The sequence below is a fragment of the Anolis carolinensis genome, chromosome 1, assembly GCF_035594765.1.
Source record: "Anolis carolinensis isolate JA03-04 chromosome 1, rAnoCar3.1.pri, whole genome shotgun sequence".
Classification (NCBI taxonomy): Eukaryota; Metazoa; Chordata; class Lepidosauria; order Squamata; family Dactyloidae; genus Anolis; species Anolis carolinensis.
The window spans coordinates 2,613,217-2,637,046 of record NC_085841.1 but is presented as its reverse complement, the minus strand read 5'-3'; the positions used below and the strand labels follow the sequence as shown (position 1 = coordinate 2,637,046).

General features: G+C 43.8%; 1 protein-coding gene and 1 pseudogene across 3 annotated transcripts in view; both read left to right on the top strand.

The window, feature by feature from the left end:
- LOC134292289 (zinc finger protein 658B-like) overlaps nucleotides 1-23,830 on the top strand; it is a 63,956-nt gene that overhangs the window by 15,322 nt on the left and 24,804 nt on the right. Inside the window, exon 2 of one of the 3 annotated variants that reach the window (XR_010002285.1) lies at nucleotides 10,384-10,739. The exons of 1 other annotated variant lie outside the window; for it this stretch is intronic. Coding sequence is in view for 1 of the 2 variants with exons in the window: in XM_062968784.1 (XP_062824854.1) it covers nucleotides 16,988-18,529 (1,542 nt within the window). In the remaining variant the exon portion in view is untranslated. Of the gene's footprint in view, nucleotides 1-10,383; nucleotides 10,740-16,806; nucleotides 23,568-23,830 lie in introns of those variants that run through there. One more of the 3 variants, XM_062968784.1, reaches the window with a different exon arrangement.
- On the top strand, nucleotides 10,741-12,515 carry LOC103280925 (zinc finger protein 239-like; annotated as a pseudogene).

Here is a 23,830-nt window from a genome sequence, read left to right as displayed (position 1 = left end):
TGGCATGCATACCTGATATGCCCAAATTTGAATAGTGCTGGGTTTTGAAGGGAATTGACCTGGACATTTTGGAGTTGTAGGTACTGGGATGTATAGTTCACCTGCAATCAGTGAGCACTCTGAACTCCACTAAATATGGGATTGGACCAAAGCTGGCACACAGAGCCCGCATGACCAGCAAAAAATGGCCAACTGTGCATACAGACCTTGTTTGGGGGTGATTTACCTTGGCAGTTGGGAGTTGTAGTTCACCCTTCTCCAGAAAGCACTGAACCCAGCAGCAAATAACACAGACAAAAATGCCCTTTTCAAATAACCCAGGTATCACTGAGTCCCCAAGCTAGTAAATAATTATTCATCATGTCACTATTGCCCCTTCTACACCGCCATATGAAATCCAGATTATCTCCTTTGAACTAGTTTATATGCCAGGGGCCTGAGATTGGCCAGCTATTCCTTCAGTGCCCCTCATCTCCTTTGTGCTGAGTTTCCACTCCTGCCTCATCCCATCCCATCCACTCCATTCTCTCCTTTCGCAAAGCAGAGCTGAATCAGCTCCTTGGTATTTCAGAGAGCTGGCGGTGATGAAGCAAGTGAAACAGACTAGAGCAGCGTTGATGTAGATCCCGTAGCGAATCTGACCGAGCACGGTCTAGAGCTCATTTAAAAGCCTATTCAGTGGCAATGAAGGAGGCAAAGAAATTGTTTACTGCTGCCAACATTGCATCTGCACAGAACCGCCAAAGAGAGCTGTTTCGAATGGTCAGAAGACTATTAAACCCTGCTCGTCCAGGGATCCCTGACTGATCGGCAGCTCGATGTGAGGAGTTTGCTAAGTTCTTTGCAGACAAAGTTGCTCAGATCCATTCCAATATTGATTTTTTTTTAATTGTTTATTTTATAATTTAATACACTTATACATCATTTGTTTTACAGCAGACAGGTAATATTCAGTACAGTCTACAGTACATTATCTTTTTACATCTACTGTTATTTTCATGTTTATATGTATTTTCTATCCCTCACCACCGTGCTCTCCTCCCCCTGAGCCATTTCTTCGTTCCGATATTGATGCCAGTAGTAATGCAGTCTCCGTAGAAGTAACTGAAGTATCTGTTTGTAATGGTTATATGGATTATTTTCAACTTATTCAGCCCAAGGATGTGGAAAAGATCTTGGGAGGAATGAGAGCGACCACTTGTTCTCTGGATCCTTGCCCGTCCCGGCTCAGCCAGCCAGCCATTGGGGGACTGGCAGAGTGGGTGAAGGTGTATAATGCCAGGGTATAATGCCAACTAATTTCAGGGAGGCAGTAGTAAGACACTTATTAAAGAAACCGGCACTGGATCCCAGTCAACTAACAGCCAGTTTCAAACCTCCCCATCCTGGAAAAGGTGCTAGAGAAGGTGGTGGCCTCACAACTCCAAAGTTTCTTGGATGAAACCAATTATCTGGATCTATCTCAATCTGGTTTCAGGCCTGGCCATGGGACAGAGATGGCATTAATGGCATTGGTGGATCATCTACGAAGAGAGCTGGACAGGGGGAGTGTCTCCCTGCTAGTTCTCCTGGACCTCTAAGCAGCTTTTGATACCATCTATCATGGTAACCTTCTGGATCATCTCTCCGGGATGAGACTGGGAGGCACTGGAGGGCTATACCTAGATAGTGGTGCTGGAAGACCGGTTTGACTCCCTGGCTGGTGGCCTTTGGGGTCCCTCAGGTTCAATTCTGTCCCCCATGCTGCTTAACATTTACATGAAACCACTGGGAGAGTTTCAGTGTTCAGTGTCAAATTTATGCGTATTGTCAGGGGGGTTAAATCGTACATGGAATGTACAACCAGAGTCCAGGAACCACTTGTTCTTCTCTGGAATGCCGCCATTAGCCGCCATGAACACCTGGGCCTTTGTTGTTGTTGACGTTGTTGAAGATCTTCCTGCCCCTCCATTCCCATGGGAACCTCTGCCTCTGGAAGACCACATGTTGTTGACTGGGCAATTCCTGGCAAAATGCCCAGGCCAGTTGCATACAAAACACAGCTGTGTTTTGACTCTGTAGGCCGTAATCATAGAATCATAGAATAGTAGAGTTGGAAGAGACCTCATGGGCCATCCAGTCCAACCCCCTGCCAAGAAGCAGGAAATCGCATTCAAAGCACCCCCGACAGATGGCCATCCAGCCTCTGATTAAAAGCCTCCAAAGAAGGAGCCTCCACCACAGTCCGGGGGAGAGTTCCACTGCCGAACAGCTCTTCTCACAGTGAGGAAGTTCTTCCTGATGTTCAGGTGGAATCTCCTTTCCTGTAGTTTGAAGCCGTTGTTCCGCATCCTAGTCTACAGGGCAGCAGAAAACAAGCTTCTCCCTCTTCCCTATGACTTCCCCTCACATATTTGTACATGGCTTTCATAGCTAATCTCCTCACTGTTCCCAGGCACACCATCTGGACCAAAGCCCGCTGCTTGTGTCCTGGTCACACTGCATCTCTGGCTGCTTCAGGGACCTTTCCAAGGATCTACGATCCAGCTGTTCCAGAATCCTCCCACAGACTAAGTTCAAAGCCAAGTCCTGGATCCTCATGTTCTGGAAAGAGTGCACTAGAAAGCCCCAATCTTTAGACAGGCTGGATAGCACATTATAACACTTTTGTGCCTTAGAATATTCCAAGCCTCTCTCTTCTGCCGCAACCAAAATTTGTTTAACATTGTCCAAATTCCTGGCCCTTCACAAGCTTTGTGTTATACAGCCTTTTAGTCCAAATTATCTGAAACATGCAAGTCTCCCTCTGATGGACATCCTTTAAGGCTTGCCAGACTTCTGTGGCAGTGTCTCTATTTCTAATGTGGACAAGTTGATTTGGTTGGAGACACAACACTAATAAAGCTTTAGCTTTTCTCACGTGCTCAGCATCCTGGTCTCTGTCATCCAAAGTTCTCTCCAAACCCTCTGTGGCCAGCAGAGACTGCATCATCACTGACCAGTTAGAGTAGTTGTCATCCGAGAACTTATCCATATTCGAGATGAAGCTTCTGCCTGCCATCTCTGCTCAAATCCATCTACCAGGCCCCTTCTCAGCCTGCTTGGAGATCCAATTCCACCCCAAACTCCCAGTGAATCGGCTGCTTTAGTGACCCTCAGTCCCCGAGTTTAAGCCTCTGCAATGCAACTCACGCCAATGCAGATCTCTGGAAGTCACACCTCTCCGGCAGCTTCACTGGAGTTCTCTGGGCGTCTCTCCGGCTCTGACTTCCATCTCGGCTCACACAGTAGCTGACACTTGCCATCAATCAGCTCCTTATCACTGCACAGCAGGAAGCGTGCTGGCTGGGGCCGTCACCCAGGCTGGGCCCATAACCCAATGACGGGGGTTAAATCGACACCCTGATTTATGTGCGAGCCAGGCCTCTCATCTTCTCCTCTCGTCAGACCACTCAAGCGTCCGGCAAAAGTGGCACCGACAAACACGACACCTCAGTCATTAATTATCTGCTGATCCCAGCGGTTCAATAAGATTTATTTACAAGACTACATGCAATTACAAACACCATAGCTCTCCGGGCACATGTTCCCCAGCAAGGGAAAAGCATGTCCTCTCTCTTTGCCAAGTCTGCTATCAGAACAAGCAGGCAACTCCCAACTATCCAACAGTTCATGACGAATGTTCCATCCATGCAGTTGAAAATGGAAGTCTTGACCCATTGGCCCTGCAGACAATCAATTGGGGCTGGCAAGTAATTAACTCATGTGCTACTGGAAAGCTTGCCGGAACACACAGACACAGTCCAATAGCAACAATTTAACATTTCACACTCAAACACCAAAATACACTGACACGTATGACACCTAACTCTATTACTCCTTTCCACCAAAAGCCAAAAACGCCATGTTGCCCCTAAACCGGTGCCTGTCATCAGTAATGGACTGGATGAGAGCTAATACGTTGAAAGTAAATCCAGATAAAACAAAGGTACTCCTGGTCAGTAGTAAGGAGGATCAGGGTATGGGATTACAACCTGTGCTGGATGGGTTCACACTCCCCCTGAAGATACGAGTTTGCAGTCTGGGGGTGATCCTGGATGCATCGCTGACCCTGGAACTCCAGGTGTCAGCGCTTGCCAGGAGCACCTTCACACAATCAAAACTTGTGCACCATCTGCACCCATACCTTGGGACTCCAAATCTGGCCACGGTAGCCCATGCCTTCTGAACTACTGCAGTGTAGGGCTGCCTTTGAAGATAGTTTGGAAGCTACCACTAGTTCAGAGATGGGCAGCCATGTTACTAACTGGAGCACTGTAAAGGAAGAGAACCACTTCCATGATACTGCAGCTTCACTGGCAGCCGGTCTGTTACCAGGCTAAATAGAAAATGCTGTACCTATAAAGCCCTAAAACAGTTCGAGCCCAGACTATTTGAAAAACCGCATCTCTGCGTATAAACCAGCATGAGCACTGCAGTCTGCGGAGGAGGCCCTGTTCTCAGTTCCACCCCTGTCTCAAGCACGGTTGGTGGGAACGAGAGAAGTGGCCTTCCAGGTGTTTTGGACTTTTCCATGACTGCTCCCCGTATCTGGAACTCCCTTCCTGAAGAACTAAAAATGACCGCTTCCTGTCCTTTAAAAAGCTTTTAAAGACCCATCTATACAATCTAGCTTATGGAGAGGAGGAGGATTAATATCTACCTCAGCCCGCTAGATGTGGTATACTATTTTATTATTTTAATGTATTGTGTTAGATTATTTTTACTTAATGTAATCCTCGGCTAATTTTTTGTTAGTTTTATGCTACATTGAGATCATTTCATTCCTTGTTTATGTTTTGATTGCTATGTGTCTGTTCTTGGCATTGAATGTTTGCCATTTTGTTATTCCCTGGAAATGCCCTGAGTCCCCTCGGAGAGAGAGGGTGGGTTAAAAATAAAGTGTTGTTGTTGTTATTGTTACCACCCTGCTTTATCTTCCCAAAGGGGACATTCCAGAGCATTGAGCCATGGCAGTTGGGGTGGTGTCACTTTGCATTCATTCCACAGTGAAGATGTGCCACTTTCAAAAGCAGAGAACATTTGGGACCTTTGTAGACCACTTGAAGGCGGCTTCCAAAAGGCATCCATGGAACATCCTCTTCCCCACCAGCAGCCTTCAGTTTTCTTAGTATTTCCTTTTTGGAGGCCATGGTTTTATTTAATGCAATGGTTCCCAACCTTTTTTTGACCGGGGACCACTTGAACAGAGACTGCTTGAAGAGGGACCACTTTGATTAGAAGGAGTTCCTCTTCCTTTCTTCCATCATTCATTGTTTTCTTCTTTCCCTCCTTTCTTTTTTCTCTTTCTTTCTGAATTTATTCTCGTGTTTTTTAAGAACCAGTGTGTCAGGCTTACTTCAAAGGACCAGTCTGAACGCAGATCAAGGACAGCTGCTCTCAAACACAATCTTTATTGAAGAATACATGACTTTGGAAAAGTCGAGAATGACCTAATGTTTACATACATCTAATTTTATCACTTCTGATGCAACGTAATATCACACGCAAATATCATCATCAAACCCCACCTTCTGGATCACATTTCCACCAAGGTTTCTATCCCCCCCCCACTACAGCAATTATAATTGTTTATACTTTCACCCCTGAGTTCCCAGGCTCATTTTATCTTCTCCCGCCAGGTGCTCGCATGTTTATGTTATGAAGTCAGATTCAGGGCTTGGAAATTCAGCCCTGGGATCTGGCTGCATGACATGGCGCCCCCGTTTTCTTCGTCCTCCTCTTCGGTTCTTCTTTCACCATAGTCCTGAAACAAATCAAACAATAACTCTATGGGTCCATTTTGTCTAAAGTCCCCATATATTTTTTCAGCAAGCTGCGATGGAAGACTGGGTGTATTTTCCCTAGACTTTTTGGCAATGCCAATTGGAAAGTCACTTCATTGATAACACCCTGTATTCTGAATGGTCCAATATATTTGGGCCCCAGTTTTCTTGAAGGTAACCCCAATTTGATGTTTTGGGTACTTAACCACACTAGATCTCCTTTATCTAATTTATCGCCTTCCACCCTCTTTCTGTCTGCGAACGTTTTATACTTTTTGTGTGCTTCTTTTAACGAAGCAGTCACTTGATTCCAACATTCCATCATTTGCGTTTTCCATTTCCCTGCCTCTGTTCCTTCATTTTCTGTCCACCTCGGCAATTGGGGTAACGGTTGTATTTCATACCCGTAAACTACTTCAAAGGGGGTTTTGTTTGTTGCTGAATGTATAGTTGAATTAAAGGCTAGTTCCGCAAACGCCAACCACCTAGACCAGTCATTTTGTCTCATGTTAGAGTACATTCGAAGGAACTGCCCAAGCGTTTGCTGAGTACGTTCTACCGCCCCGTTTGTCATGGGGTGAAAAGCAGAACTTAAACTCCTTTCTGCTCCTAGCATTTCCAAGAATTTTTCCCAAAATTTTGCTGTGAATTGTACTCCTCTGTCACTGACTGCTCTACTTGGACATCCATGTAATTTGTAAATATGGTTTATGTACAATTCAGCTAGTTTCTCAGCCGATGGTAGCTTCGTCAGTGCTATAAAGTGGGCCTGTTTAGAAAACAGGTCTAATACTGTCCAAATATAACGATGTCCTTTGCTGACTGGCAGTTCTCCCACAAAGTCCATAGCTACACATTCCCAAGGCCTGGTAGGTTCCGCTACTGTCTGTAACAATCCCATAGGCTTCCCTCCTCCCGATTTATTTCTGGCACAATCATCACACTGGATAACATGATTCTTTATGTCCTTCCTCATTCCTGGCCACCAACAATGTTTTGCTATTGCCTTTGTTGTTTTGGTAATTCCTGTATGACCAGCGCTCTGGTTGTTGTGAAAACGATGCAGAATCTTAATCCTTAATATTGCTGGGATATACAGTTTCTTGTTTACAAACCAAAATCCCCCCTTCTGGTCCCCCTTTTCTGCGTTGGACGCGATCCATAGCTAACCCTTCTGGAGACATCCGATATCCCAGAAAGTCAATTTGAGTTTTATTAAATTCACATTTGGACAGTTTTGCGTACAGCTTTGCTTCTCTTAGTCTCTGCAAAACTTCCCGGACCAATTTTACGTGCTTTTCCTTATCTTCAGAAATGATCAAGATATCATCAAGGAATATGAACACCCCTCTGTACAATAACGGGTGTAGTATTTCATTTATAAGCTGCATAAAGCAGCCGCTTCCATTTTTTAACCCGAAAGGCAAAATTTCGTATTCAAAATGGCCGAATGCGCAGGAAAATGCGGTTTTCCAAGTATCCTCCGGTTTGATCCTTAATTTATGATACGCTTCAATTAAATCCAGTTTAGTAAATATGCTCCCTTTCTTCAATACGGTAATTAAATCCTTGACTAAGGGCATAGGGTATTTATTGTCCTTGGTAATTGCGTTTAAATTTCGATAATCAATACACAATCTTAGGGAATTGTCTTTCTTTCTCCTAAATAACACTGGAGCCCCGAGAGGAGAATTAGATGGCTTAATGAAGCCTCGAGCCAGGTTTTTATCAATGTATTTTCTCAATTCCTCCTTCTCTTGCACGGACATGGGATACACTTTTGGTTTTGGTAAGTCTGCTCCTGGGGTTATTTCAATCCCTACTTCTATATTTCTTTTGGGAGGCAATTTACTGGCCTCTTTCTGATTGAAAACATCCGCAAAGTCTCTGTATTCAGGTGGCAATAGCTGTGGGTCTATTTCCCCTGCTTCGTCTTCCTCGTCCTCCTCTTCTGCAATTTTGCTTATCTCCCATTGCATCTGCTGTTCTTTAAATGCTAAGCTTTTTCCTCTCCAATCTACTTCAGGATTTGCTTGTTCGAGCCATGGTATCCCCAATATTACATGGTATGTGGCAATAGGGGCTATCACAAAGGATATTCTTCCTCCCCATTTGCCTATTTTGCATGGAACTCCCCGTAATTCCTTTGTAGATACTTCCCCAGCAGCGACTGATCCATCTAGCTGCGAAAATGCAATTGGGGAGTCAAGTGCCATCTGCTGGCATTTCAGCGCTCCTGCTAATTCTGGGGTTATAATGTTCCTAGAACACCCGCAGTCTACAAACGCCTTGCAGGTGGCCCGATTTTCTAGCCCCGAGAGGCAAATTGGTACTACTATCATGCGTTTGTCCCGACTCACCAATCTTTCCGAAGATTCTGGGGCCTGCACCTCCTCCTCCGCACGCCTCCCGGTTGCTGGCTTGGGCTTTGGGGCTTTTGGCGGCTCCCCCTTCCGGGCCCAGCATTCCGCTGCTCGGTGGCCCGTCTTCCCACATACAAAGCATCCCGGTTTAGGTTTGTTGTCGTCTCCTCTGGAGGGAATCCCCGGCCTCCCTCCGGGTCTTTCTTGCTTCCTCGTTTCTCCTCGACCTCTCGCCACCGGTCTTTGCTGGCCGCTGCTGCTCCTGAAGCGCTTTACTTGTGCCAGGGTAGATTCGACGCGCCCCGCTAGTTGAATCCATCCCTGGAGCGTCTCGGGGTCGTCTCTGTGCGCTGCCCAGCTGAAAATCTCGGGGCGTAGTCCCTCTTTAAATAGTTCCACTTTGGTTACTTCAGACCACTCCGGTACCCTTTCCGCGAGGTGGAGGAATTCCTCTGCGTACTCGGGCACCGTTTTGTCCCTCTGTTTTATTCCTTTCAGCTGGTCTCGAGCCCTCAATTGCTCTAGCCGGTCTCTGAACCGGTTCTCCAGTGCGGCGAGGAAGCGGGGCACTGACCTCAGGCATGGGTCGCGTCTGGCATGCAATTGCACATACCAGCTGGCTGCTCCTCGCTTTAGTGTGTTGCCGATGGCTCGAACCCTGCTTGCTTCGGAGGGAAATGTGTGTGCGTTGTCTTCCATGTATCCTCTAATGCTAATTAGAAAAAAGTTCAGTTCCTCTGATTCCCCTCCGTATTCCAGCTTGAGATCTTCCCTTCTAGGCACCCATTCTGCAGCCCTTTGATATTGTCTGGGCGGCATGGGGAAGGGTTGCATCAGGTTTCCTCGGGTGGCTCCTTGGAACACGCCGCGCCCCACTCCGGTGGTCATTCTGCGCGGCTCCTGGAAGTCTGCCGCCGCTGTTGGCTCTTCCGCCCATCCGCATACTGGCCTAGCTGTAGCCCCCTCATCTCGCCTTTCCTCGTCGTACGGCACATCCTCCTCCTCTTCCTGGACCCCCCGCTCCTCTCCGCCTTCGTCTGCGAACCCACTGGACCCGATCCCTGGCCCCAGTGGCCTTTCCACCCCGACGCCCATTCGGGGGGTTGGGAGCTCTGTTGGAGACGGCGGCCTCAGGGTCCCCAGGGCTCGCTGACGCTCCACTTCTCGCGCCATGCTGTCCCGGAACTGCAGCTCCTGCCAGTATTCCTCATCTCCCTCGTCCCTTGCCGCCACGGGGCTCTGCGTTGACGCCCGCTGGCCCCTCTGGCTCCAATCTCCTTCTTTGCTTGGTTCTCTCTCGGCGCCATATCGGCTGGCCTCCTTCTGGAGATTCTCTTCCAATAATGGCACCAATCTCCCCACGGTTTCCGACAGCCTGGATAAATTAGTTTCCAGGATGGATAACCGCAGGGCCACGGTCTCCGGCATACTTCCTCCAGATCCCCAACTGGTTTCTGCAGCTGCAGAGACGCCTCTTCCGAGCCTGGGAATTCTCTGGGTCACGCCGTTCGGCTTGGGGTACCCCGTAGAGGAAGCTATGGCTTGCAGCGTCTCTTCTCTCTTCGGCCGGGCCCCTTGCAAAGGCCTCTCTGCCTCATTTGGGCTTTGATCTTCTTCCTCGCTCATTATCACTTCACTGCGAATTCCGCAGGAGGGTGAGAAATGGGATTCTCGACTTTAATGTCAGGCTTACTTCAAAGGACCAGTCTGAACGCAGATCAAGGACAGCTGCTCTCAAACACAATCTTTATTGAAGAATACATGACTTTGGAAAAGTCGAGAATGACCTAATGTTTACATACATCTAATTTTATCACTTCTGATGCAACGTAATATCACACGCAAATATCATCATCAAACCCCACCTTCTGGATCACATTTCCACCAAGGTTTCTATCCCCCCCCCCACTACAGCAATTATAATTGTTTATACTTTCACCCCTGAGTTCCCAGGCTCATTTTATCTTCTCCCGCCAGGTGCTCGCATGTTTATGTTATGAAGTCAGATTCAGGGCTTGGAAATTCAGCCCTGGGATCTGGCTGCATGACACAGTGATTGCATTTGCTGGCATCTGTGTATGTGCTTGACGCCTTCATTTCTGCATTTATTGGTATGTCTATTTTCAACATAACCCATGAAGGGAAAGGGGAAGCATCTTGCAGGTAAAGAAGATTTCTAGCTTTCATCTTTGACCTTTTGCTTCTTTCTTGACCAGGGGAATGAGGATTCTATGGAGCCACCTCTTGGGTGCAGTAAGGAAACTAATAATATAGGAAGGAGAAGAAATCATCTCATAGACTCAATTACCAATAAGAAAGGAAAAAAGAAGAGCCAAGTATCTTTATTGCAATTCAGCACCCATATCACTGTTAACATGAAGGAAAAACCTTCTGAAGGCCTGGAGTATGGAAAGAGTTTCACACAGATGGATCATCTGAGGCCACATGAAAGGACTCATACTGGGCAGAAGCAATATACATGCCTGGAGTGTGGAAAGAGCTTCACTTATAATTCAGTTCTACGTTCACATCAAAGAACTCACACTGGGGAGAAACCCTATAAGTGCTTGGAGTGTGGACAGAGTTTCACTCAGCATGCACATCTACGTTTGCATCAAAGAACTCATACTGGGGAGAAACCCTATAAATGCCAGGAGTGTGGACAGAGCTTCACTCATAATTCACGTCTACATTCACATCAAAGGACTCACACTGGGGAGAAACCCTATAAATGCCTGGAGTGTGGACAGAGCTTCACTCAGAATTCAAATCTGCACTCACATCAAAGAACTCACACTGGGGAGCAGCCCTATAAAGGCCTGGAGTGTGGAAAGAGCTTCACTCAGAGTTCACATCTACGTAAACATGAAAGGATTCACACTGGGGAGAAACGCTACAAATGCCTAGAGTGTGGACAGAGCTTCACTCAGGATTCAGGTCTACATTCACATTAAAGGACTCACACTGGGGAGAAACCCTATAAATGCCTGGAGTGTGGACAGAGCTTCACTCATGATTCAAGTCTACGTTCACATCAAAGGATTCACACTGGGGAGAAACCCTATAAATGCCTGGAATGTGGAAAAAGCTTCACTCAGAGTTCACATCTACGTAAACATGAAAGGATTCACACTGGGGAGAAACGCTATAAGTGCTTGGAGTGTGGACAGAGCTTCACTCAGAGTTCAGGTCTACATTCACATCAAAGGACTCACACTGGGAGAAACCCTATAAGTGCTTGGAGTGTGGACAGAGCTTCACTCAGAGTTCAGGTCTACATTCTCATCAAAGGACTCACACTGGAGAGAAGCCCTATAAATGCTTGGCGTGTGGACAGAGCTTCACTCACAGTTCAGGTCTACGTTCACATCAAAGGACTCACACTTTGAAGAAACCCCTATAAATGCTTGGAATGTGGACAGAGCTTCACTCACAGTTCAGGTCTACATTCGCATCAAAGAACTCATACTGGGGAGAAACCCTATACATGCCTGGATTGTGGACAGAATTTCACTCAAAATTCAAGTCTACATTTGCATCTACATACACTGGGGAAAAAACCCTATAAATGTTTGGAGTGTGGACAGAGCTTCACTAACAATGGAAGTCTCCGTTTGCATCAAAGAACTCACACTGGGGAGAAACCCTATAAATGCTTGGAGTGTGGACAGAGCTTCATCCAAAGTTCAAGTCTACATTTACATCAAAGAATGCACAGAAAGCCTATACATGCCTGGAGTGTGGAAAGAGTGGACTTCTACATTCACATCAAAGTACTTACATGGGGAGAAACCCTATACATCAGTTGTTCCCAACCTTTATTTGACCAGGGACTACTTTGACCAGAGACCACTCTCCAACATTAGTACCAAAAGGATTACGAATCAGCTTTTGGTCAATTTTAGATTCAGTTTGGTTAGTTGGGATGTTGATTCTGAAAATTCCAGTGGATAGACCACATCAACTCTAATTTCTGATACAGACCATATGCTATCCATCTTGTCGCCTACAGTAAACAATATTTAATTATCAAGAGCTGATGTGGTCTTTCCATTGCAATTTTCAGAATCAGCACCCCAACTAACTCCAGCAACAGTCCTAAAAATGAAGACACCAGGGCACCCTTGCTTCCAGGAACCTTGTGGGCTCCACTCAGGGGAAGGGAGGAGGAGAAGCAACAGTCAGGAGGCTTGTCGTCGCATCTTCCGTGGATAGTCAGCCTCTCCCCAGTTTTTATCCAGTTTTCTTTTAAATCAGCCGCATATGTATATTTTAATTTTTTATTCCAGATTTCTTCCCATTCCTCCTTTCTGATTGATCTGCCTATGTTTTGTTTCCATCTAATCATATATGTGTGATGTCTCATGGGCCTTGTAGTCCCGTTCCTAGTACTATTGTGGCAGACGAAGAGGAAAACATGGGATTTCCACCGGTTCAGCCAGAATCGGAGCCCCTGCACCTGGAGGATGTTTGCCCTCAAGAAGTCAGCCAAACAAGCCTTGGGCAGAATTCTCCCCTGTTTTCCAGAAAGGACAATTATAATAGAGATAGAGGAGCTAGGGAGGCTAATCGCCGGAGCCTCAGAATCGCAGCCAAACAATTAGCTGATTAGGTCTGCTTCCCTTGGGAAATTCTAAGGAGTCATGCATCTGGACGGAGTTGGGTTTCACTTCTCGTTCTCCAGGGAAAGTGTTCTTCTGGCGGGAAACGAGACCCTATTTAGGTGTTTTGCCGCAAAGGAAACCTTGCGGAGTCAACTCGTCAGCTTGAGGAGTGAGATCGTGTGTGGACTTTGTAACCCCAGTTCCTTGTTTCCCGGACCAAGTTCCAAGCCTGCCTTGTTTCACGTTTGACCGCGGACCTCGCCACGGACCTTGTTCTTGCTTCTTGTTTGCCTCGTATCAAGTCTTGTTTAGCCAAGAATCTAGTTTGTTTTCCAGCCTTGTTGTCAAGCTTCAATGGACTAAAAGACCTTGACATCTCCCCACACTATTGCTTGGCAAAGTGTGTGTTTCGGTTAATGGATTATAACTTTGGACTATATCACATATTGGACATTATTTTCCTGGACTATATTTGGCCTTTCCTGAAAGGTCTACTTCTGAACTATATTCTTCACTTGTTTTTATTGACTTTATATATTCCTTTAATAAAGATATTAGATAGAATCCGGCCTCTGCGCATGGTTATTGGTGTTCTGTAGCCTGGGTCTTGACAATATGTCTACTAACCTTCCATCTCCGTTGCCCATTTTAATTGATATATATATATATATATAACAATTAAAATGGGCAACGGAGATTGCCCAGAACAGGATACGTTTTGGGATAAAATAATGCAAACCGATATATATATATATATATATATATCTCGGTTTGCATTATTTTATCCCAAAACGTATCCTGTTCTGAGGAGCCTAATTCCTTATCTTTTGCGAAATGTTCTTTTATTTGCCAATAGTGATACCAAGAGATATTTTTATCCAGTTGACTCATTTCTTCATGGGTTTTCATTTTCCATTCTCCTTGCTTTTCTAATGGGTCTTTGTACTTCAGCCATCTGCCCCATTCCAGTATTCCCCTTTGTGAGACTGCTAGGGGCGAGAGCCATAATGGTGTTTTGTCGTATAGTTTCTGTTTTACTTTCCCAAACTTTAAATATTGTAGATCTTACAAAGTGGCTGCCGAATTTTTTTTCTCATTTAGTCATTCTGTACCAGAGGTAGGAATGCCACCCTAATCTCAAATCTACCCCTTCCAAATTTAAAATTTCTCCATTTTCTAGTTTTGTCCAATCTTTTATCCACATTAGATCACTCGCTTCAAAATATAGTTTCAAATCTGGCATGGCCAATCCCCCTTCTTTCTGTTGTCAGTCATATTTTTAAACTTTATCCTTGTTTTTTTCTTTTGCCATATATACTTTATTATATCCCTGTTCCATTCTTTTAATTTCTTTTGGTTTCTTATTATTGGGAGATTTTGGAATAAAAATATCGATTTTAGTAATACATTCATCTTCACACTTGCGATTCTGCCTAATAGGGATAATCTTAGCTTTCTCCAATTTTCTAAATCTTTTTTTTAATTTCCTTCCATTTTATTATATAATTATTTTGTAACAACTGTAGATTTTTGGGGGTTAATGCGATTCCAGATATTTTAGTTTTGTTATTGCTTTTGTATTCTCCATATTCTTAATCTCCATATGTCTTGCATCTTATTTATAATTGATCTTGGTATTGCTATTCGACCTACCCAACCAACAATTCCACAAGGTAGAAAGCGGCCAGGCTTCAAAGCACCAAGACTATTCACTCCTCTTCAACCTGCCCAACCAAGATTTCCCCTAGATGAAAAACCCACACATTTGGAAGCCATCAGGCCACTCCGTCCCATTCAACCAGCCCAAGCAAGGAGGCCCCCATACAGAAAGCACCCAGGCTTAGAAGCAGCAAGGCTATTCAGTGCAATTCCAATTGACCACAACAACACGTGGCAGGGCACAGCTAGTGATTCTATAATTCTGTGATTCAACCCTGAACCTGGAACCCCAGGTTTCTACGGTGGCCAGGAGCACCTTCACAAAGTTAAAACTTGTGCGACAGCTGTGCCCAGATCTGGCCACAGTAGTCCACATCTTAGTTACGTCCCATATCCACTACTGCAACGCTCTTTACGTGGCACTGCCTTTGAAGATAGTCCAGAAGCTACAACTAGTTCAGGGATCAGCAGCCAGTTTACTAGGGAACGCCATACATGGGGAGAACTGCTCCCATGTTACGGAATCTCCACTGGCTGCCAGTCTGCTAATACAAAGTCCTAGTTGCTACCTATAAAATCCTAACTGGATCAGACTCAAGACTATTTGAAAAATCTTCTTTCCACGTACAAACCAGCACGAGCACTACGGTCTGCGGAGGGGCCCCTTCTCTTGGTCCAACCCCCATCGCAAGTGTGGTTAGTGGGAACAAGATAGGGGGCCTTCTCTGTGGCCATTCCCCATCTCTGGAACTCCCTCCCTAAAAAATTAAAAATAGCCACCTATCTCCTTTAAAAAGCTTTTAAAGACCTATCTCTGCAATCTAGCTTACGGAGAAGAGGAGGATTAATACACTTTTACATACATCCTCACCATTGTCTACCTCAGCCCGCTGGACATGGTATACTTTTTTATTCTTTAAATGTATTATGTTTAATTTGTATGACTCCTTGTGTTATATTGTTTACTTAATTTAATTATCAGCTAATTTTTGGTTAGTTTTATGTTATATTGAGATCATTTTATTCCTTGTTTATGTCTTGATTGCTATGTGTCTGTTCTTGGAACTGTTTGCCATTTTTGTTATTCCCCGGAAACTAACTGTCATACCCCAGCCACCTTTGGCTTCTGAACCTGATCCAGAAATGAACTATGACCAGGGTGAAGCTTATTCTGACTTTTTACCTAGTCCACAGAGCTCTTTCCAATTAGAGCTGCCGGCTGTTGATAGCTCGGATGATTCCTCAATTGGGAGAGAAAGTGAAAATATTACTCCCGTGGTGGAACCAGATGTTCTTAGTTCCCCAGAGAATATGTCCTTCAACAGAAGGGAGTTTCTGCATTGCCAGACATCTGAGAAACAAGAACTCCGCAGGAGTAACTGCTTGGCATCTCAAGGGGATAATGGATAGAAGGTTTTCCCTTGGGAACCTTTGGGGAGTTTGGCTTTCCTTGTTTGTGATCAAATCTAAGTTCCATAAAACTGTTTTGCACCATGGACACTTTGCGGTGTCAACGTTGCTATTTCCTGAGAAAGGTTCACTGACTCTAGCTCCTGTTTCTTCCAAGTTTCCAGATCCTGACGGCCAAGCCGAGCCGCAACGCTCGTGTAGACCTGGATTAAGTCTACTTTGTTGCCTTGTTCCTGAACCAAGTTTTGTCTCAACTTCATCACGTTCCTGCCTTGATATCAAAGACTTCCTAGTGACTTTGGACTTTGTTATTCAGTCTTGCTTCTTTGTTTTCCCCGCTCAAGAACTTTTCAACAGTTTTGAGCGAGTTTCGGTTTCTGGAATTTGGACAATAATATTGGACATTTCCCTTCAATTCTTCGGACTAATTCATACCTTTTCATAAAGGACTATTACCTGCTCAACCTTTCCACCTATTCATTCCTGGATTTATAATTGTTTTAATAAAGATATTATATGTTTATTGATCTCTGTCTGGTTTTCAGTGCTCATGCTGCCCTGGGGTGCAACACTAACCTTAATTTCCCTTGAGGAGAGAGGGTGTGTTATAAGTAAAGTATTATTATTATTATTATTATTATTATTATTATTATTATTATTACTGTTACTGTTATATTTATTTATACCCCAAAGGGAGATAAATATTAGGAGTCCCCCTTTTGTCCTTCTATCATTCATTCTTTTTGTTCTCCATCCCTTTCCTCTTTTCTTTCTGGATTCATTCCCTTCTTTTTTTAAGAATCAGTGATTGCCTATGCTGGCATCTCTTTATGTGCTTGAGACCCTGATGTCTGCATTTCTTGGTATTCCCATTTTCAACATGCCCCATGAAAGGAAAGGGAAAATCTTGCAGGTAAAGAAGATTTCTGGCTTTCATCACTGATCTTTTGCTTCTTTCTTCACCAGGGAAATGAGGATTCTATGAGTCACCTCTTGGGTGTAGTAAGGAAACCAATAATATCGGAAGAAGAAGAAATAATCTCAAGGTGATGATCTTGCTGAATTCTTGACATCACTTACAGATAAGAAAGGAAAAAAGTAGTGCCAAGTTTCTGTATTGCAATTCAATACTCATATCACTGTTGACATGGAGGAGAAAGCATTTAAATGCCTGGAGTGTGGAAAGAGTTTTAGTGGGCGGGATCATCTTCAGCAACATGAAAGGGCTCACACTGGGGAGAAACCCTATACGTGCCTGGTGTGTGTACAGAGCTTCACTAATCATTCAAGTCTACATTCACATCAAAGGATCCACACTGGGGAGAAACCCTATACATGCCTGGAGTGTGGAAAGAGCTTCACTTATAATTCAGTTCTACGTTCACATCAAAGGACTCACACTGGAGAGAAACCCTATAAATGCTTGGAGTGTGGACAGAGCTTCACTAAGAATGGAAGTCTACGCTCTCATCAGAGGACTCACACTGGGGAGAAACCCTATACATGCCTGACGTGTGGACAGAGCTTCACTCATAATTCAAGTCTACGTTCACATCAAAGAACTCATACTGGGGAGAAACCCTATACATGCCTGGAGTGTGGACGGAGCTTCACTCATAATTCAAGTCTACGTTCGCATCTACGGACTCACACTGGGGAAAAACCCTATAAATGCTTGGAATGTGGACAGAGCTTCAGTAAGAATGGAAGTCTACATTCACATCAACGAATTCATACTGGGGAGAAACCCTATACATGCCTGACATGTGGACAGAGCTTCACTCAGCATGCACATCTACGTTCACATCAAAGGACTCACACTGGGGAAAAACCCTATAAATGCTTGGTGTGTGGACAGAGCTTCACAAAGAATGGAAGTCTACATTCTCATCAAAGGACTCACACTGGGGAGAAACCCTATAAATGCTTGGAATGTGGACAGAGTTTCACTGAGAATTCACACCTACATAGGCATCAAAGGATTCACACTGGGGAGAAACCCTATAAGTGCTTGGAGTGTGGCCATAGCTTTAGTGAGAATGGAAAACTACGTTCACATCAAAGGAGTCACACTGGGGAGAAACCCTATATATGCCTGGAGTGTGGACAGAGCTTCACTCGTACTTCAGGTCTACGTTCACATCAAAGAACTCACACTGGGGAGAAACCCTATAACTGTCTGGAGTGTGGACACAGCTTCACCAATAATTCAGGTCTACATTCACATCAAAGGATTCACACTGGGGAGAAACCCTATAAATGCCTGGAGTGTGGACACAGCTTCACTCACAGTGGAAATCTACGTTTGCATCAAAGAACTCATACTGGGGAGAAACCCTATACATGCTTGGAGTGTGGAAAGAGCTTCACCAAGAACGTCAATTTACAGTCACATCAAAGAACTCACACTGGGGAGAAACCTTATAAATGCCTGGAGTGTGGACAGAGATTCACTCATAGTGGAAATCTACATTTGCATCAAAGGATTCACACTGGGGAGAAACCCTATAAATGTTTGGATTGTGGGCAGAGCTTCACTCAGAGTTCAAATCTACATTCACATCAAAGAATTCACACTGAGGAGAAAGCCTATACATGCCCGAAGTGTGGAAGTGGTTTCACTGAGAGTGGACTTCTACATTCACATCAAAGCACTCACACTGGGGAGAAACTGTATAAATGCCTGTAGTGTGGTCAGAGCTTCACTTATAATTCAAGTCTTCGATCGCTTCAAAGGACCCACACTAGGGAGAAACTCTAGAAATGCATGGAGTGTGGTAAGAGCTTCTCGGAGAGACTCCCTAAAACAGCTTTTCAAACTTTTCATGTTGGTGGCACTCTTTTTAGACATGCATCATTTTGCAACATAGTAAGTCAGTTTCATTAATAACTAGAAGTTAAACCAATCACATATAAAATTTTCAATATATATAATATAATAAAATAATACATATACATTTCATATACAGTGTTCCCTCACTTATTGCAGGGGTTACGATCCAGGACCACCCACAATAAGTGAAAATCTGCGAAGTAGGGACACTATATTTATTTTAATATTTATATATTATTTTAGTAATTATACACTATTTTAAGTTTTATCAACCAGTCATGTGTTGATAAATCGCCTCTTTCTCCTCCCGTTGCCGCTTGGGCTCCTTTTCTCTCCCTTCGGCTCCTCCTCCCTCCCTTCCTTAGGCAGTAAATTGTAATTTTTTTATGATTTATAATAGTCTTTTAAAGTTTATTGAAAAACCGTGAAACAGCGAATGTGCGAAAAGTGAACTGCGAAGTAGTGAGGGAACACTGTAATCTTTACTGGAAAAACAATTCTTGTGTGATTTCCTCTACAGCTAATCCAGATTTTATTTTATCAACAGATATTATTTTCTTAATTAATTCAAGTAATATTGTGCAAATAACAAAAGTTGCAATAGAACCTACACTTGAACACACCAGGACTCCCTTTCTATCTAAATGTGTTAGATAAACCTATCTAAATGTGTTGTTGAAGGCTTCATGGCCGGAATCACAGGGTTGTGTGTGTGAGGTGCATATATACCTCACAACCTCTCAGGCTGCCTGCCATAGATGTGGGTGAAACGTCAGGAGAGAATACTTCTGGAACATGGCCATACCGCCCGGAAAACACACAACAACCTATCTAAATGTTTTTAAACAGAGGCAGCATAGCCTTCCATGGGTCCTTTACTGTGTTTTCCTGGCTGGTTGAAGAGGGCTGGACTAGATACCCTTTAGGGGTCCCTTCCAACCCCAGTGAAGTATTTATTATTTATTTATCATATTTATATCCCATCTTTCTCTACCCGAAGGGGGACTCAAGGCGGCTTACAGACAGCACTTGCATACTGCCTTAGACATTAAAACATAAACCTGAAGTAAAATTCAATTTAAATTAAATACATACATAAAAACATAATTAAAATTCATTCCAATGTTAAGACACGTCATCCAAAAGTAAGGTCTAAGACCATTCCATAATCAATTGCACGATTTCCAAGTCAATTTATTGCACTGTGCTATTTTTCAAAGGCCTGCTCCCAAAGCTAGGTTTTTACTCTCCTTCTGAAGGGCAGGAGGGAGGGGGCTGATCTAAGATCACTAGGGAGGAGTGCCAAGCCGAGGGGCCACTGCTGAGAGGGTCCTGTTTTTCATCCTCACCAATCGCACTTGTGAAGAAGGTGAGATTGAGATCAGGGCCTCCCCAGACGATCTTAAACTCTGAGGTGGTTCATAGGGGGAAATAGGTTTGGACAAATAGACCGGGCTGGAACCGTTTAGGGATTTGTAGGCTAAAACCAGCACTTTGAATTTTGCTCGGTAGCTGCAAAATTCCACCCCCCTGACATAGCAGGGGGTTGGTATGCTCCCTGTATGCCACTCAGGTGAGCTGCCTGGCAGCCGCCCGTTGGACCAACTGAAGCTTCTGAACAGTTTTCAAAGGCAGCCCCATGTTGAGCGCATTGCAGTAATCTATGTGAGATGTAACCAGAGCATGGACCACCGTGGCCAAGTCTGACTTCCCAAGGTACGGACGCAACTGGCGTACAAGTATTAGTTGTGCAAAAATTTCCCTGGCCACTGCTGAAACCTGGGGTTCCAGGCTCAACGATGAATCCAGGATCACTCCCAAGCTGTGAACCTGTGTCTTCAAGGGAGTGTACTCCCATCCAACACAGGCTGTAACATTATGCCCTATTCGGCCTTACAAGTGACCACGGGGACCTCTGGCTTGTCTGGATTCAGTTTCAGTTTGTTCGCCCTCATGTAGACTGTCACAGTTGCCAAGCACCGGTTCAGGACCTGGAAGCCTCCTTAGCAGCAGGTGGAAAGGAGTGATACGAGTTGGACATCATCTGCATACAGATGGCACCGTACTCTAAAACTCTGGATGATCTCTCCTAGCGGCTTCATGTAGATGTTAGACAGCATGGGGACAGTATTGAACCCTGCAGGACTCCACAGGACAACGGCTGTGGGGCCAAGGAGGTATCTGCCTAGGAGTCTGGAGTCTCCTCTGGAGGGGTTTGAGCTAAGGTTGCATGGCAGTCTGTCGGGAGGGCTTTTGACTGTTCCTTCCTGCCCAGCTGATAACAGTAGCAAGCATCATTTATCCTTGGAGATGGTAGGAAGTTGTTATCCCACACGAGAAGAATAACAAATGAAAATTCGCGAATGGTCAGAGATGGACAAAGTGACTCTGCCGATTAAAAGGGAATCTTTGAGTATCTTCAAGAAAGATTGGGATTTCTTTATCACTTTTTCACAATAACGGGCAAATGTTAGTTGTTGGATTTATGAATTTAGAAGAGTGTTGTCAAAAGCAGAAGCGTACTTCTATAGGACTATCTAAGGGGAACAGAATAAGTTCTTAGAATTAGACCCAAGTCTGTTTGTTTGTTTGTTAACATACTAATAAAAAGTTCCATTTCCTAATCTTACCCACTCCTTTAGCCAGCTGAAACCTACTGATTTGTAATGATACCTAGTTTCTGGCAGCGCTAAGTCCCTCTCTCTTTGGCATCTATTTGGTTTTTGTAAGCAATGGTAGCTTTTTTCACATTCCATATAAATTTAGTCAAATCCTTCCTCCAATGTTCGAAAATTCTCACTCCTTTAATTATTGATAGATTTTGGAATAAAAACAGCATTTTGAGTAAGATCGTCATTTTTATCATTGCTATTCTCCCCACCCAATTTATTTGAATACTTTGACATCTTTCCAAATTTTCTTTAATCTCCTTTCATGTTTTCCAAAATTACTTTTAAATATGTTGTTATTTTTGTTGGTTAGCCATAATCCTAGATATGTTACTTTTGCAGCTACCTTACAAGCTGATAAATTCTCTGCTTTTTGACAGGTTTTTAATTAAGCACATGGACTTCTTTATTTTATATCCTGCCACATTCCTGTAATTGTTTCTATCAAGCTTTGAATGCTTTTTAATGGCTCTTATATAATGCATGCCATATCATCAGCATATGTTTTAACTTTTAATCCTTGTTCTTTTATTTTCACTCCTTTGATAAAACTGTCTTTCCTAATTCTAATATTTACTATTTCTAACATCCATGTGAGAAGCAAAGGTGACAAAGGGCATGTTGTTTTCCACCTATATATCAGTTGCATGGCTCTGGGTTTGATTTTTGTGCTTCAGTTATTAAATATATACAGTGTTTTGATCATCTATTGCTTTTTCGGGTATGACTTTGGTTTTCATTGCTGCACATCTGAATCCAGCATTTCAATAGAGCTGTCCCTCCATATTTGCAGGTGTAGTTTTCAATGCTTATGATTTTTTTTGTTTCTTTCCAGCCTCTCCTTAATGCTAGTTACAGCATAGCTATCATCTAAAATATTCTGTAAAAACACAGTAATAATAATTCATGTGCACATTAACAGATTAACTAAGGAGTATAAATAATAATAATAACAATGTAATGGAACCTTTATAATCAAAATGTCCCTAGTGTTAGCTTCTGGTGGTAGTTTCTAACAATTAACCAGTACTCACACACCAGGTGAACGTAGCCAGCTTTATTGCTTTATTGGAATTGACCCAGAGAACAGTTAAAAGCCATTTTCTACTCATCTCCTCCTTTTATTCGAACCCAGAAATAAGCTTTGGCCAAGTCCCAATTAGTAAAAATCTTCCTCTTGGACAAGTGAGCTAGCATGTCCTTAATTAATGGCAGGGGGTACTTGTTTGTGGTGCAAATAGCATGCAACCCGCAAAAATCCGTGCACAGCCTCAGTCCCCCAACTTTATTCTGTCTAAATAGCACAGGTACAGCGAGTTGAGAGTTTGTGGGCTCAATAAAACCCTGAGCAAGATTAGTGTCCACAAATTTCCTCAAAGCTTCAATTTCTCTTTCCGACATGGCATACAGCTTGGGCTTATGTAACTGTTTTTATTTCACAGTCCATCTTCTTGTGAGGGGATAATGTCCCTGCTGCTTTATCACTGAATACATCGAGGAAGTCATGAGATGCCTCTGGGATAATTTCCGTTAGCAAGTCCATCTCCTGCTCTATTAGCTGTACTAATACACCGGCTACATCCCTCTGATGAAGGTGTATTGGGAAAATATAATACTTGTATTGGAAACCATATATTGAATGTAATCATGTTAAAGAAATAGATATAAGAAAATATGTAATCACCAGCAGATTGTGTGCTAGCCTTAAAAATACACTCTGCTCAGCAAAATAACTGTCTACCCCTAGCAGACCAAAGTTCACTCGAGTGCCAGAGACATATGTTAAGTGTCAACAAGAATAGATAAGCTAATGGACAAGAGACAAATTAAGGGTTTTTGGGATGTCAAGATAAGACCTGGCGCCATGAGGGGAGTGCTAATAGGTCTCTGACAGCTGAGATAAGGGGATTCTCCTTAATTCTCCCCTAATGGATGAGACGAGAATTCCAAAAGATAAGGCTAATGGAGGGTCAGAGGTCTTGAAAGTAGTCTATATTTTAGGAAAATGCCAAGATAGCTTTTAGTTAAGTGCCCAGTAAGACTTTTTTGACACTAATTGGTGATTGATAATACCTGTGTGACGCAGTAGATGGAGGGAAAAGGGTATATAAGAACCTGTGATTCTCTGTTCCCGTACCTTCGCTTTCCTGTTGACAGGGGAAGGTCTTTTTTCTTATTGCTGTATTCTCACTGGCCACTGCGAATAAAAGTCATTTTTTCTACAACCCCCGGAACTCTTTGTCTCATTGCCTCAAGACTTTGTCTGCCATTTCACCTACAACTGACAAAAGTTCTTCTCTCACCATGGACTTTCCACAGATATATATAAACCTTCCTTGCTTAGTTTCTCCATAACTCACAACCTCCGAGGATGCCTGCCTTAGATGTGGGCGAAACCTCAGGAGAGAATCTGGATCATGGCCATACAGCCTGCAAAACATACAACAACCCTATAACCGAAAATGTTGGATAATAAAGAGGGATTAAG